At 40.7% G+C, this 14,987-nt stretch overlaps 1 protein-coding gene across 4 annotated transcripts in view; it reads left to right on the top strand.

The window, feature by feature from the left end:
* Positions 1–14,987, top strand: part of FRMD3 (FERM domain containing 3) — a 296,450-nt gene that overhangs the window by 165,909 nt on the left and 115,554 nt on the right. For all 4 annotated transcript variants that reach the window (XR_004249840.2, XM_032164377.2, XM_058445800.1 and 1 more), the window contains exon 3: positions 5,639–5,681. Coding sequence is in view for 3 of the 4 variants with exons in the window: in XM_032164377.2 (XP_032020268.1) it covers positions 5,639–5,681 (43 nt within the window). In the remaining variant the exon portion in view is untranslated. The remainder of the gene's footprint in view (positions 1–5,638; positions 5,682–14,987) is intronic.

Raw genomic sequence — 14,987 nt, 5'->3', positions numbered from 1 at the left:
ATTTTATATATATTATATATAAATCATATATATTTTATATAATATATAAATCATATATATTATATATAATATCTATAAATTATATATAATATCTATAAATTGTGTATCTTATATATAATATCTATATACATTATATATCTATATATATTTTATACATATATAAATTAGCCAGGCATGGTGGCCTGCACCTGTAGTCCCAGGTACTCTGGAGGCTGAGGTGGGAGAATTGCTTGAACCCAGGAGGCGGAGGCTGCAGTGAGCTGAAGGCTACTGTGAGCTGAGATTGTGCCACTGCACTCCAGCCTGGGCGACAGAGCAAGACTCCATCTCAAAAACAAAAAAAAAAAAAAGAAGGACACAGTTAGACTCATGGAAACTGCCATGGTACCAAGTGAGAAGTCTCTTTCATGGAGCCTAAAGATGGTAACAGCCAGTGCTTATTGAGCCTTCAGGATGCACCAAGCTCTGTTCTAAGGCCTTCTTCACGAATTAACCCATTTAAACTTCTCCATGATGCTTTAAGTGAGGAAACCAGGGAACTTGCTCAAAGTCCACAGCTTGTCAGTGTTAGGGCTGGGATTTGAATCTAGGCCTGCTGGCTCCTAAGTCTGACCACAATGTCAACCCTGGGTGCTCAGCTGGGTTTGATATCTGCCTATCATGTATGAACTTCTTCAGGCTAATTTACATGAAATCTTCTTTTATCCTCTGAGTAGACATTAGCCGTCTTTTTTTTTAAAAATAGATTTTTAATTATTTGTGTAATATACTGTGTTAGGCTGTTCCTGCATTGCTATGAAGAAATACCTGAGACTAGGTAATTTATAAGAAAACAGGTTTAGTTGGCTCCTGGTTCTGAAGGCTGTACAGGAACCACGGCGCCAGCATCTGCTTCTGGGGAGGCATCAGGGAGCTTACGGTCATGGTGGACGGCAAAGGGCAAGCAGACGTCTCACACAGTGGGAACAGGAGCAGGAGAGAGGAGGAAGGTGCCACACACTTTTACATGACCAGATCTTGCAAGAACTCGCTATCACAAGGACAGCACCAAGAGGAAGGTGCTAAACCATTAATGAGAAATCTGCTCCCGTGATCCAATCACTCTCCATCAGGCCCCACCTCCAACATTGAGGATTACGGTTCAACATGAGATTTGGTTGGGGACACACATCCAAACTGTATCATGTACCAGTACATGTAAAAAATTATAGTTAAAACATCACGGAAAATACGGAAGTCATGGTTTTCTTTGGTTAACACTCCTAAACGTGTGTTTCCCTCTCCTATTATCCTTCCATTAGTCTCATTTTACTGTGTATCATTTCGGATCTTTACAAGTATATTTAGATGCTTACATATGTATTTTTTGAATATATGGTAATGTTTGTACTTTTTATTTTGAAAGAAAACATATTAAATATATGGTAAAGTAGTTCAAAGCCTCCCAAACTTTCTCAATTTCTGGCTGTCTCTTAGTATCTTAGTGATTATTTCATGGCCTCCATAGGCCAGGAGAATACCTAACAGTTTTATCTAATAAGAGTTAGATCCAAACAAGTAGTTATGTCCTAAAATCTTAGTAGTTATGTAAAACATTATACATATAAATTGCAGAAAAAATAGTATTTTCATTTCATTCTTAAACAACAATTGCTTAATAACGGGTGCCTGTTGGGCACCCCTAGGACCATATTGGACACACTACCATGCTCATTGCTTGTTGCACACCTATTTCTGTGTGGTACTTGCCTATTATCACAGCAACTGCTAGAAACCAAGCTTTGCAATATATATATATATATATATTTTATCAAATATACATATTTGATACCATATATACATATAACATCAAAAGGAATATAGCACAGCCAGATGTGGTGGCTCATGCCTGTAATCCTAGCACTTTGGGAGACCAAGGTGGGAGGATTGCTTGAGCCCAGGCTTTTGAGACCAGCCTGGGCAACATAGAAAGCCCTGCCAAAAAAAAAAAAAAAAAAAAAGGAATATAGCACAATCTAATGTTGGAACTGTGTACTCCTTCGAGTTCATAATTCACATGGTGCTGACTGGTGTCTACTATGGCTGTGTTTCTCCGGGGTGATTTAGTGCATGATTTGAGAACTGATTGCAGGTATAATGATAAATTTTTCAGTTCACTTTTTGTATCCCACAATATGCCTTAGAGATCTGTCCATGTTACACATAAAGATCTCCCTCATAGAAAACATTGCTGCAGAATCATCCAGCATATGAACAGATTGCAGTCTATTTACCCATTTTCCTGATGATGGCCATTAATGTTATTTCTAATATTTTGTAATTTTATATAATATTGCAGTGAAGATTCTTGTTGGGTACCTCTTTGTTCATATGGGTAAGTTGGAGAATAAGGAAATTGCTGGGCCATGGACCTGTCAGGTGTGTTTGTTTTTTTTTTTTTTAAACGGAATCTTGCTCTTGTGGCCCAGGCTGGAGTGCAATGGCGCCATCTTGGTTCACTGCAACCTTTGCCTCCTGGGTTCAAGCAATTCTCCTGTCTCAGCCTCCCGAGAAGCTGGGATTACAGGCACCTGCCACCATGCCACGCTAATTTTTGTATTTTTAGTAGAGATGGGGTTTCACTATGTTGGCCAGGCTGGTCTCGAACTCCTGACCTCAGACCGTCCACCCACTTTGGCCTCCCAAAATGTTGGGATTACAGGTGTGAGCCACTGTGCCCGGTCTTTTTTAACTTTTAAGTTAGGGGTACATGTGCAGGTTTGTTATATAGGTAAACTTATGTCATAGGGGTTTTTTATACAGTTTATTTCATCACACAGGTATTAAGCCTAGTTCCAATTAGTTATTTTGCCTGATCCTGTCCCTCTTCCCACCCTCCACCCTCCGATAGGCCCCAGTGTGTGCTATTCCCCTCTATGTGCCCATGTATTCTCATCATTTAGCTCCCATTTATAAGTGAGAACATATGGTATTGGTATTTGGTTTTCTGTTTCTGTGTTAGTGGTTTAATGAATACTAACAAGTTGAACTTGGCCCTCTTTGAAGAAATGATTTCCTGTAATTCCTTGAAACATTATTGCTGGCTTATTTTTCCTAGGACTGTGTACCTCATGACTCTCCCTTTGGGGAAGAATAGCTGTCCTGGAAAAGTGTGTACAGATCACCTTGTAGAAGTGGGTAACTGAGATACACCAGGCCTGAAAGGCAAATGCAGGGTGTGGTTAGGCTAAGAGGAAAAGGATGATAGAAACTGATCTGAAACTGCAAGGTGTATTTCTTAGGACAATAAGGAGGCCAGTTTATTTAGAGTAAATAATTTATTTAGGACACAGATGGCAAATACCTTTCAGGCATGCCTTACATGTTCCCTGTCCCCTCCGTGACGGACATCGCCAATCTATAGAGGCATGGCAGACATAGCCAATCCATCATGGCACTCATTCTCTCAGAGCCTGCACCTGGTTTTGGAATCCTCCTCACAGCCCTGGTATGGGCACACAAAATGAAACTGACTTGTCACCCTTGGAGTCAGAGACAAGTTGGAGAAGCAGGATCAAGTTAGGCAAGAAAGGGCCAAGGAGTTGAAAGAATGCCAAACAAGGAGAATTTGGAAAACATATTTATATTTCAGACTTTATTAGCAAAATAACTGGTGATTCTCCTCTGCAAAATAATTGCAGTAAGCATTGATCTTTTGCTGCTATTTGTTTTCTTACCTTAGTTCTAAATGATCCTATTTATTTATTTCTAGAAAAGGAATTTAACCACCAGGGGCCTCTTTTATTATTCTTCTCCATGAAGCACATATATTGAAAGATGTGGTCTACCAATTAAACTGTACCTATTAAATAATAAGAACTGCATCGGCCAACAATCATTTTATTGAGTATTTTCACATTTCATGCACTATGTATATTACATTTGTTAACTTTTTAAATCCTCGCAACAGCCTTAAGAGGTGGGTGTGATTACTGTTCCCATTTTATAGTCGAGGAAACTGAGACACAGAGAGATTAAGCATCTTGTACAAGGTTTATAACTGGTAAGTGGTATAATCAATGAGTCTTCCACTGTTCGGTTATAACTATATAACTTCTAATTAGAAGGCAATAATGAGGGTCCCCAAATGAATTGATATAATTTTAGCCAGAAGCAAAAAGACTTGTTTTTTCAGTTTTTCTGTGCAACCTGGTCAGGGGTAAATATATGTTTTTTTGTGTGTGTGACTTTCCATAATGTTGAAACTCTTGTAATACTCCCATTATTGTTTTTGAAGACTGCAGAGATCTGACACCCTCAGTGGTTTCTAGATTAGAAACCACTAATTTGACGATTCAGTTTTTCAGCTCCTGAGAAAGTAGGAGTCCGAGAAGAATACGCATTTTAGAGCAAATGATTAGCCAGGAGGCCATACAGTTGAGAGGTTAAGGGCCCATGCACCAGAATCCTGCTGCATGGTTGGCTTCACTGTTTATCAGCAGAGTGACCTTAGTCAAGCTGTTTAACATCCTGAGCCCCAGGCTTCTTATTTATAAGTGGAGTGGTAGGGAGGACTACATAAGATAGCACATGGAAACGTTTGAATGGCACTTGGCATTTAGTAAGCACTCAACAAATGCCAGCTCTTATTATGGTTATGCATTTACATCAAAGAATATGGGTAACACAGGACCTGAGGCTTACTGGATAACACAAAGGAGATAGAGTGAGGTGCAAGAGCTCAATGGACGGTGAGTTTGCTCTTCTGATTTCCTCTCTGGCATCAAGCAGGCGGGATGCCTCCAGAAGGAGAGCTCCCTGACCTCAGGATGGGTACCCCAGGACACCCCCTGTATCATCTCTAAACTACAGGTGTATAAAGTGACTCTAAGTGACATTCCCTGAGCAGCTTCAGGGACCTCATGGTTAGTGATCTCAAAAGCTGCCCAGCTCTCAGCATGTCGAAGTGATCTTTGTATGTGCTGCAGAGAGGGCCAGCCACGGGACCAGCGTGGTGCCTACTTCAAATGCCTGTCAGTAACATGGTTCTGAACTCCCCCAGTCTTTTGGCTTCTTTATTTTGTGATAGAGCTGATTTTTCTTCTTGATGACCTCAGGCCTCTGAAAATGAGATATTTAAGATCATTTACTCCTCCCTACTGTAAAGGAAGAATTGCCTCTGCATATGATAGGGCTAATGCCGGCTTGGCCCAATATTCCTCTTAAGGGAATTTGTCCCGGAAGCAGGACTGGATGCTGATGCTGCCTTGGACTGTGATTCTTTGAGGTCGTGGATGTCAAATGCTAAAAGTCTTTAGCCATATGCGGCTTTCACAGAACCATGCAGCTCAAAGAATCACCTAGGAGTCAATTAGGGGTACTAGAACATCCCATTTGAGAGCATATTCTCTCTCTTGTCCTTCTCTCCTAGCAACTGTCTGACTCACATATTACTTGGAAAATGTTAATTCTGTAATTTATATCCTTGTCTGCGCTATGATTATTGCCAAGTTGTTTATGTTGGTCTTCAGAGTGTGGAATTCTGGAGAGTATCTATGGAAACCGAGGCTGTACTTTGGAATTCCTTTTAGTTATTAGGTATGCATTGTATGGTCCAGCAATTTGACCCCTGATCTCTGCTTTTTTTTTTCCTCCCTAGCACTGGCTTGAACCTAACAAGTCCATCTTCAAGCAAATGAAAAGTAAGTGTCAATCTGTGACTTTACTTTTGCTACAGTGTGTCCAAAGATAGATACTGTTCCCTGACAAACTTTCTCCTGCCAGGGGAAAAATAGATAGAGTTGAAGAGGTGTTGGGGGGTGTGGGGGCTTCTCTCTCCCCAGGAGAGCCCTGTATGTTCTCCCCTCTTTTTCTATGACCCTCGTCTGCACCAGCATCCTATAGTCTCCTGGGCCTCTCTCCCTCCCCCGCATCTTGCCCTCATATTTGATATCTGAACAGGGGCTTTGGAATTAGATGGTTAAATACCTCTTAAACACAGCCACCAGGTACCTGGTTCCTTTTGATTATGAGGGTTGCTAGTTAGTCATTAAGTGTGGGAGGGGGTGCAGTATTAAGGAAGATGGGAGAAGCAGATGTGTTTGGAAACTAAAATTTTACCAATGACTTTGCTGAAGACTGTATCATTATTTTCCATTCCTTGAACTCCCCAAAATGAAAAACATTTTTTTCTTCTGGGCAATTGTTTTAAATCTCCGATGTTCTGAACTTTTTTTTTTTTTTTTTTTCTCTCTTTTTAACCAGTGAGCTCTTGGGGAAGTTGGCTTGGATAGCAACATCTCTCTAGCACCCCCTGGTCATCCACCTGGGACCCTGTGAGGAGGGTGTTCACTGGTAGTCCTGGGTGACATGATGTTTTGTTCTGGTCACTCATGCCAAGCTGTAGCCAACCTGCTTTTATTTACGGTTTGGAGGAGAACTTCTGAAATGCACCTCAGAAACTTACTGCCTGCCCCCAAATCCACTTATCCCTCCACATCCACTTTCCCAGGGCTCTGAAATGCAGGTGATGAATCAGTTTCTCATCAGAGATTAGGTTAATGCATATTATGTCACTTGTCATCATTCAAGGGATTCTTTCATTTTTTGAATATGAAGAAATTATTCTGGGCAGGGTTTTCAGGTGAAAGAAGGAAGAAACTGAACATGGACTACAAACTAGCACGCAGCGTATCTCTTCTTTAACTTTCTTCTTTTTCCCTGCCTCCGTGTCCCTTTCTCCCTCTCTTCCTGCCTTCCCATTCCTCCTTCCCTCAGTCCTTTTCTTTTCCTTCCCCTTCCTCTTCCATCCTTCAAGGGCAAACTCTGTCTGGCTAGTGAGGAAGGATGGTTCAGATCGCACAAGTGCAGCAGTGGGTGTGGAAAGTCCAGGGAGGCCAGGCTGCTGGGGCAAGGCTGGAACAGAGTTGGGATGTGCATCCAAATAGAAGTAATAGGACAGGCCAGGTGCACGCCTGTAATCCCAGCACTTTAGGAGGCTGAGGCGGGTGGATCACGAGGTCAACAGATTGAGACCATCCTGGCCAACGTGGTAAAACCCCGTCTTTACTAAAAATACAAAAATTAGCTGGGTGTGGTGGCGGTTGCCTGTAGTCCCAGCTACTCAGGAGGCTGAGGCAGGAGAATCACTTGAACTCAGGAGGTAGAGGTTGCAGTGAGCAGAGATCACACCGCTGCATTCCAGCCTGGGCCACAGAGCGGGACTCGGTCTAAAAAAAAAAAAAAGGAGTAAGACAGGGGTCCCAGGAGGCTGCATATAGTATGATATGCAGGATAATGAGAATGAGCTAAAATGCCTGAGAAAAAAATTGCTGATTCCTAGCTTTTATTCCTTAACTACAAAATGTTGATATTTTTGTTTATATATTTGAAAATATTTAGACTATTTTTCAGTATAATAAATGGTTCTTTGACTTTGGTTCTTATTAAATAAATGCCATGCAATATTTTCCTTTTGTCCTTAAGCCATACCCAGTTTTGAAATAGAATTTATCTTTGAAGGCATTTCAATACTTAATAGAAGCAAAAAATTAAACTTTGTGAGAAGTTTAAAACTTGTGAGAAATTTAGTGTTTAAGAGCATTGTCTCTATAATACAGCAAATCTGAACAACCAACTAAAATGCATAATTTTTTTTTTAAGGCAGGGTCTCATTCTGTCACCAGGCTTTAGTGCAGTGGTGCAATCTTGGCTCACTGCAATCTCACCTCGCAGGTTCAAGCGATTCTTGTGCCTCAGCCTCCCAGATAGCTAGAACTACGGGTGCGCACTACTGTGCCTGGCTAATTTTTGTATTTTTAGTGGAGACCAGGTTTCACCATGTTGGCCAGGCTGGTCTCAAACTTCTGATCTTAGGTGATCTGCCTGCCTCTGCCTCCCAAAGTGTTGGGATTACAGGCGTGTGAGCCACTGCACCCACCCTAAAACACATAATGTTTTATTAGAATGGTGTAAAGATTGGCATTTGACTACTGGCCAGTCTCAATCCAATGACAAATGAAATCTGAATCTGGAAAATAGAATTGTATAAAATTCAGTGTCTGAACCAGACAGGGCAACTCACTGATTCTAGGACTGCGAGGGTCTTACCCACTACCCAATCCCTGTTGTATTGCTAAAGACATTACTGAACAAAAAAATTATGTAATTTTCTCAAGATCACAAACCTAGTTTGATTGTTGTTGTTGATGATGTCTTTCAGTATGAAGAATTTCTGTGTTCTTGTACATATGGCCCTAGAAATATTAACTTTACTGTAAATTAGAAAATTTTTAAACTATGGCTTTTATATTGTTAATCCAGAGAAACCAAGTCCAACCCTGGGGACTTGTCCATGAATTTATCAAAAGAGTCTGGTCACAGAGCCCCAGTGGCTTCATCCTTTTATGCTTGTATCACCTTTCAGTAGGCAATGGCTGCAGAATTCCTTGGAGGAACTGTTTCTTACTCACAGAGGATGATGGGCCTTCAGGTTCTTCTCTCTGACCCTATTAAGATCCTTCTGACTCTGGATATTCCCAGGAATGATGTTTCTCAGGGTTGGCTGAAGGTCAGCTATCCTGATTAACAAACAAGGTGTTATTATTTTTCACTAGTTAAAAAAAAATCATGTTCATGTTTTCTCAGTTTAGAAAGATTTAAAATGAAAACAAAAACTATTTCCTTGCTCCTCCCTCTATATCAAGCTCACCCCAAAGAAATAACAATTGCAAACAATATTTTGTATATCCTTCCAAGGATTTTTATGAATGTATATAATCCCCCAACATATATAAGTCCTTTGATAAACAGCAATGAGATCAATCTCTATATATTTTTCTTCATCTTGTTATTTTTTCTTGATTAATTTTAGAAATTTAAAAATATCCATAATTGATGATTGGCCTGATTTAAAAAGTGGTTTTCTGAGTTAATTGTATGCGTGTATTTTTATTTATTTATTTATTTATTTATTTATTTATTTATTTATTTATTTATTTTGAGACAGAGTCTCACTCTGTCACCCAGGCTACAGTGCCATCTCGTGATCTTGGCTCACTGCAACCTCTGCCTCCCTGGTTCAAGCTCTTCTCCTGTCTCAGCCTCCCTGAGTAGCTGGGATTACAGGCACGTGCCACCACACCCAGCTAATTTTTGTATTTTTAGTAGAGACAGGGTTTCACCATATTGGCCAGGCTGGTCTTGAACTCCTGACCTCAGGTGATCCACCCACTTTGGCCTCCCAAAGAACTGGGATTACAGGCGTGAGCCACTGTGCCCGGCCTATAATGTATTTATTAAGGGAGATCAGGGTGGTTTTGGTGGCTTCTGGTATTTTGCTATTGTAAAGTATACTGCAATAAACATGCTGTATACAGTACTGCTTCTTGTGAAAGTACATCTGTGCTAAAAATTCCTAGAAATGGGCCAGGTGTCATGGCTCATGCCTGTAATCCCAGCACTTTGGGTGGCCGAAGTGGGTGCATTACGAGGTCAGGAGATCGAGACCATCCTGGCCAACATGGTGAAACCCTGTCTCTACTAATAATACAAAAATTAGCTGGGTGTGGTGGCACGTGCCTGTAACCCCAGCTCCTCGGGAGGCTGAGGCAGGAGAATCGCTTGAACCAGGAAGTCGGAGGTTGCAGTGAGTTGAGTTGGTGCCACTGCACTCCAGCCTGGGCAACAAGAGCGAACTCTGTTTAAAAAAAGAAATTCCTAGAAATAGAATAAGTAGATCTAAAGATATATACATTTTAAATTTCCTTGGTGATAAATATCTAGTCAAGGAGCTTTTAGCCATTTAAATCTAACGATACAAAATGTTACAAAAAATCTAATGACACAAATGACACAATCTGACTCCCTCAAATGTTACCTGAGAATGCTTCTTTCCCTAAAACTTGTTGAAAATAGGGATAATTAAATTTATTTTTCAAGTTTATGAAGGAAGAGAAATGTCTGTTTAATTGAAAAGCTAATTAATTACACAGTTACTTAATTTGGTATACATTTTTACATTAAGATGTTTCTTAAATCTAAGGCTTATTTCTCCTCTGAACTTAGAAGAGATGCTAATATTTTAATTTTTAAATTAACACAGCCTGTAGTCCCAGCTACTCGGGAGGCTGAGGCAGGAGAATAGTGTGAACCCGGGAGGCGGAGCTTGCAGTGAGCCGAGATGGCCCACTGCAGTCCAGCCTGGGTGACAAGGCAAGACTCTGTCTCAGAAAAATAATAATAATAAAATAAAATAAAAAATAAAAAATAACATATGGTAAAATTGACTTTATTTTTGTGTGCAGTTCCGTGAGCCTTTACTCATATAGATTTTCATCACCACCAACACAGACAGGATGCTCAACAGTGTCCTGGTTTTCATCACCCCAAAAACCTGCCTGTGCTGTGCCTTTGTGGTGACATCACTGCCTTCCAACAACTCGCAACCACTGGTCTGTTTCATGCCAGTATAGTTTTCTTTTTTGAATATCATACAGGATGTAATTTTTGAGATCAGCTTTTACTCAGGATAATAACTCTGAGGTTCATCCAAGTTGCTGTGTTTATCAATATATAATATCAAGAAGATTGATGAATTTTTAGCAAAATGGAGGAGAGGAAAAAAAGAAGGAGACACAAATTACCAATATCAGGAGCAAAAGAAGGGACACTACTACAGATCCTGCAGAACAACTCTAGGCACAGAAATTTGATTGCTTAGATGAAATAGATCTCTTCCTCAAAAGCCATGACTTACCAAAACTCACCCAAAATAAAATATATAACTTGAGTACTATTACTACTATTAAATGAATTAGGCTTGAGATTTTCCAGAAAAGAAATCTCCAGCACATTTGCTGTTCCTACTGTTGCAGCCAGCACTTCCTTTTCTATTCCTCAAGCCTTAATTAGGAGCATCTTCTGGAGTATTCTCTTTAGGAGCTGATGCTCACTTCCAGATGTCTCCTGAGTTCTGTCCAGAGGATACTGGAGGGAAAATCGTGGTGAATTTACCACTAGTTTAGCGGAGTCCTTTGCATTCTCATCTTCTTTTCCAATCTGCTTGCTACTATTTACTTTTCAGAGTCCTTAAATAGTTGCTGCATGTATTCTGCCAGGTTTTATAGCTGCGTTCAGTGAAAGAGATGGGGTGGGGTGCAATTAACCCACTGTACCTGGAATTAAAACCTTAAAATCAAACTTTTAATTATTGCTTTTCTATTAGGTGAAAATGCAGGTGGGCTTCATGATTGGGCAGTGCTGAGGGAATACCCTTCTCGTTTCCCTATGCGATTGCCATGTCCATAGGTACAAATATGGACTGAGATGTTGATCCATTTTTTGTTTCTTTAAGAGTACTCGGATAACAGATTGCCTTCAAACAAAGTGTTAACTGAATTGCATATTTTTGAATGTTTGGTTTTGCAGAGTCCTTGCGTTTCATGAAGGAATGTTGCTATGCAACATAACAGTGATTTCTCACTTATAATTTTTTTTTGTTTTTTGAGACAGAACTTCACTCTGTCAACCAGGCTGGAGTGCAGTGGCATGATCTTGGCTCACTGCAACCTCCGCCTCCTGAGTTCAAGCGATTCTTGTGCCTCAGCCTCCTGAATAGCTGGGATTACAGGCACATGCCACCACACCCTGCTATCACTTAGAGTTTTTTGCCTTGACTACATGACTGTAGAATGTGGCCCAATGTGTATACATGAAGTGGCACACATCAAGAGGACAGATATTGTATGTTCTACAGGATTTTTGTAGCTGCTCAAATTATATTAGCATGAAAAAAATTTTAGTTACACACTATGACCCAGATGTGCAGAAATGCAATATTATTTTCCTATGACTGAATTCAACTTGCTTGTGATTTTCTTCTTTCTTTGAGAGCAAAGCATTCAATCTTGTCACTTCAGGGTAACTCAGGATCTGCTAGTTTATTTTTTGTTTTTGTTTTTTGAGACAGAGATTTGCTCTTGTCGCCCAGGCTGGGGTACAATGGCACAATCTCAGCTCACTGCAACCTCCACCTCCTGGGTTCAAGCAATTCTCCTGCCTCAGCTTCCCGAGCAGCTGGGATTACAGGCACCTGCCACCATGCCTGGATAACTTTTTTGTATTTTTAGTAGAGATGGGGTTTCATCATGTTGGTCAGGCTAGCTTTGAACTTCTGAACTCAGGTGATCCTCCCACCTCAGCCTCCCAAAGTGCTAGGGTTACAGGTGAGAGCCACAGCGCCTGGCCTAGGATCTGCTAGTGTAGAATTTGATCACTTTCAGAAAATCGCTCAGTCAATACATAATTTAAATGTAATTGCTTGAAAACCCATACTCCATACTGTTTTTTTTTCTTCCATATGAAGAACTTTTCCCTTTCTCTCCACCCCAGAATGGCATCATAAGGCCAGAGAACCTTATGTACTATCTCGGTAGTGAGGGTGACCTCTCTCTCATGTACATTCCTCGAGTTTTCCTCGGTGTGTCTCAGATTGTTGGCATCTTTCCCCACTGCATCCTCTCTGGATGAAACTGGTCCCACCTGACCTTTGAGTGGGGTTGGTGTGTGCTGCTGAGGCCAGTGGTTCCTGCCATGGCCTTAGGATGCAAGTCTCTAGACACTGTCCTCTTGTGGCCCCCACTCCAAGTCTCTTTCTCATTGGCACTCAGCACATCTGTATTCACCTCTGGGACAGGCAGGAACTGCTCAGCCTCAGGGAAACTTGTGTACGCTATCTAAGGCTTCCTCTCTGCCTAAACACACCATGCCACCATTTCTTCAGTACAAAAATGTCAGTAAAATTTTCAGAGTTGCACACAGAAGAGTTTCCTGCAACTACCCTGGGGTTCCTTTTATCTTGCCCCCTACACCTCACTGTGTTCAGCCAAGCCGGTAGTGTTGAGGGATGCTGGATCCTTCTCAGAGATCCAAATGGTGTCCTAAACTTGCTTTTGTCCTCTGTAAATCTCTCCAGGCTCTCCACTTGCCTTCCCTAGCCATGCCCTATGCACAACGAATGCCTTTTCTCTTTGGATACGAGATTAATATCCTAAAACAATAGCTGCCTTATACACAAGTACTAACTGTTTTTCAAATGTAATGGGGAAAAAGTACTATTATTTACAATAACAATAACAAGTAAAAATAAATGTCTTATAAATAAATGTTAACAGATTCACGCAAGATCGGTAGGATGAAAATGTGAAATCCTACTGTAGCACTGTTGTAGAGTAGATAAAAAAGAGCTCAAAAAGTGAAGACATCTCATATTTCAGTTAATATTCTTAATAAAGTCAGTTCTTCAGAAATTAATATATACATTCAATAATTCTCAAATTAAAAATTCAGTGAGATTCTTTACGGCATTTAACAATGTTCTTAAGACTCATTTGCAAAAGAAACATGCTCAATGCTATCCAGTAAATATATAAAAAGACCACTGGTGGGTCCTTGTTCTGTTGAATAGTAAACCAAGGCCTGTGAGCTATAGCAATTAAAGGAGACATAGTAAGAGACACATATAGTAATTAAGATACAGAGCCAGAAATGCGAAAATAATCAGTGGAACAGAAAAAGCAGTTCCCAGTCCCCACGCCAATCCATTATTTATGGAATATGGGCTATGGTAAATATTGTATTTCATACAAGGGGCAGATAAATTTTTATTCAAGGCATTCTTTTAAGGCATGATTTTTGGATTGTTTTCTTTCCACTTGTTGGGGGATGGGAAAAAGGACATCGCTCACACAATTCACAGGATTAATTCTAGATGTACTCAAAAGCCAAATATGTTTAACAATTTATAAAAGTTTTAGGTAAAAATTTAAGAATATGTTTTATAATCATGGGGTAGCCCAGGGCTTCCTGAGGAAAATATAAAACCCAGAAACAATGAAGCAAAATCCTGATAAATTTGTGCAAAACTAAACTTTTGAACTAGAATGCTTTGTTTGTTTGCACAGAGTTGATTTTTTTTTTTTTTTTGAGATGGAGTCTTGCTCTGTTGCCAGGCTGGAGTGCAGTGGTGTGATCTTGGCTCACTGCAACCTCCGCCTCCCGGGTTCAAGCAATTCTCCTGCCTCAGCCTCCTGAGTAGGTGGGACTACAGGCGCGTGTACCATGCCCAGCTAATTTTTGTATTTTTAGAAGATACGGGGTTTCACCATGTAGGCCAGGATGGTCTCGATCTCTTGACCTTGTGACGCTCCCGCCTGAGTCTCCCAGAGTGCTGGGATTACAGGCGTGAGCCACCGCGCCCAGCCAGAGTAGATTCTTAGTAAATGTTTGTTGAATGAATGACTGTAAAGCAAATTAAAGCACAGGGAAAATAATGGGAAGAAAATTTGCCAAACATATAACGAGTAGTAATATGCAGAATGTATTATGTATGATGCTACAAACCAACAGATGAACCGCTCAATATAAAATTATGCAAAAGACTCAGAGAAGGAATAAAAATAAATGACCAAGAAGCTCACAAACAGATGCTCAATATCATTAGCTACAAAGGAAATGCAAATTAGAATAAGATATTTTTATTTACTATACTGAGAAAATTGTAACTATTGATAATATCCAGTTGATGAGGATGAGGGTAACACTTCTGGTGAGAGTGTGTAAACTGATAAAGCCACTTTGGAGAGTAATCTGGTTATATCTTTCAAGATTAAAAATGCCTATATCTCGGCCGCGCGCGGTGACTCACGCCTGTAATCCCAGCACTTTGGGAGGCCGAGGTGGGCGGATCACGAGGTCAGGAGATCGAGACCATCCTGGCTAACACGGTGAAACCCCGTCTCTACTAAAAATACAAAAAATTAGCTGGGCGGGGTGGCGGGCACGTGTAGTCCCAGCTACTCGGGAGGCTGAGGCAGGAGAATGGCGTGAACCCCGGGGGGCGGAGCCTGCAGTGAGCCAAGATCGCGCCACTGCACTCCAGCCTGGGCAACAGCGAGACTCCGTCTCAAAAAAAAAAAAAAAAAAAAAAAAAAAAAAAAAAAAAAAAAAAA

The sequence above is a fragment of the Hylobates moloch genome, unplaced genomic scaffold (genome assembly GCF_009828535.3).
Source record: "Hylobates moloch isolate HMO894 unplaced genomic scaffold, HMol_V3 SCAFFOLD_10, whole genome shotgun sequence".
NCBI lineage: Eukaryota > Metazoa > Chordata > Mammalia > Primates > Hylobatidae > Hylobates > Hylobates moloch.
Note: the sequence above shows the minus strand (reverse complement) of the source record. Positions and strands in the feature narration are given on the sequence as shown.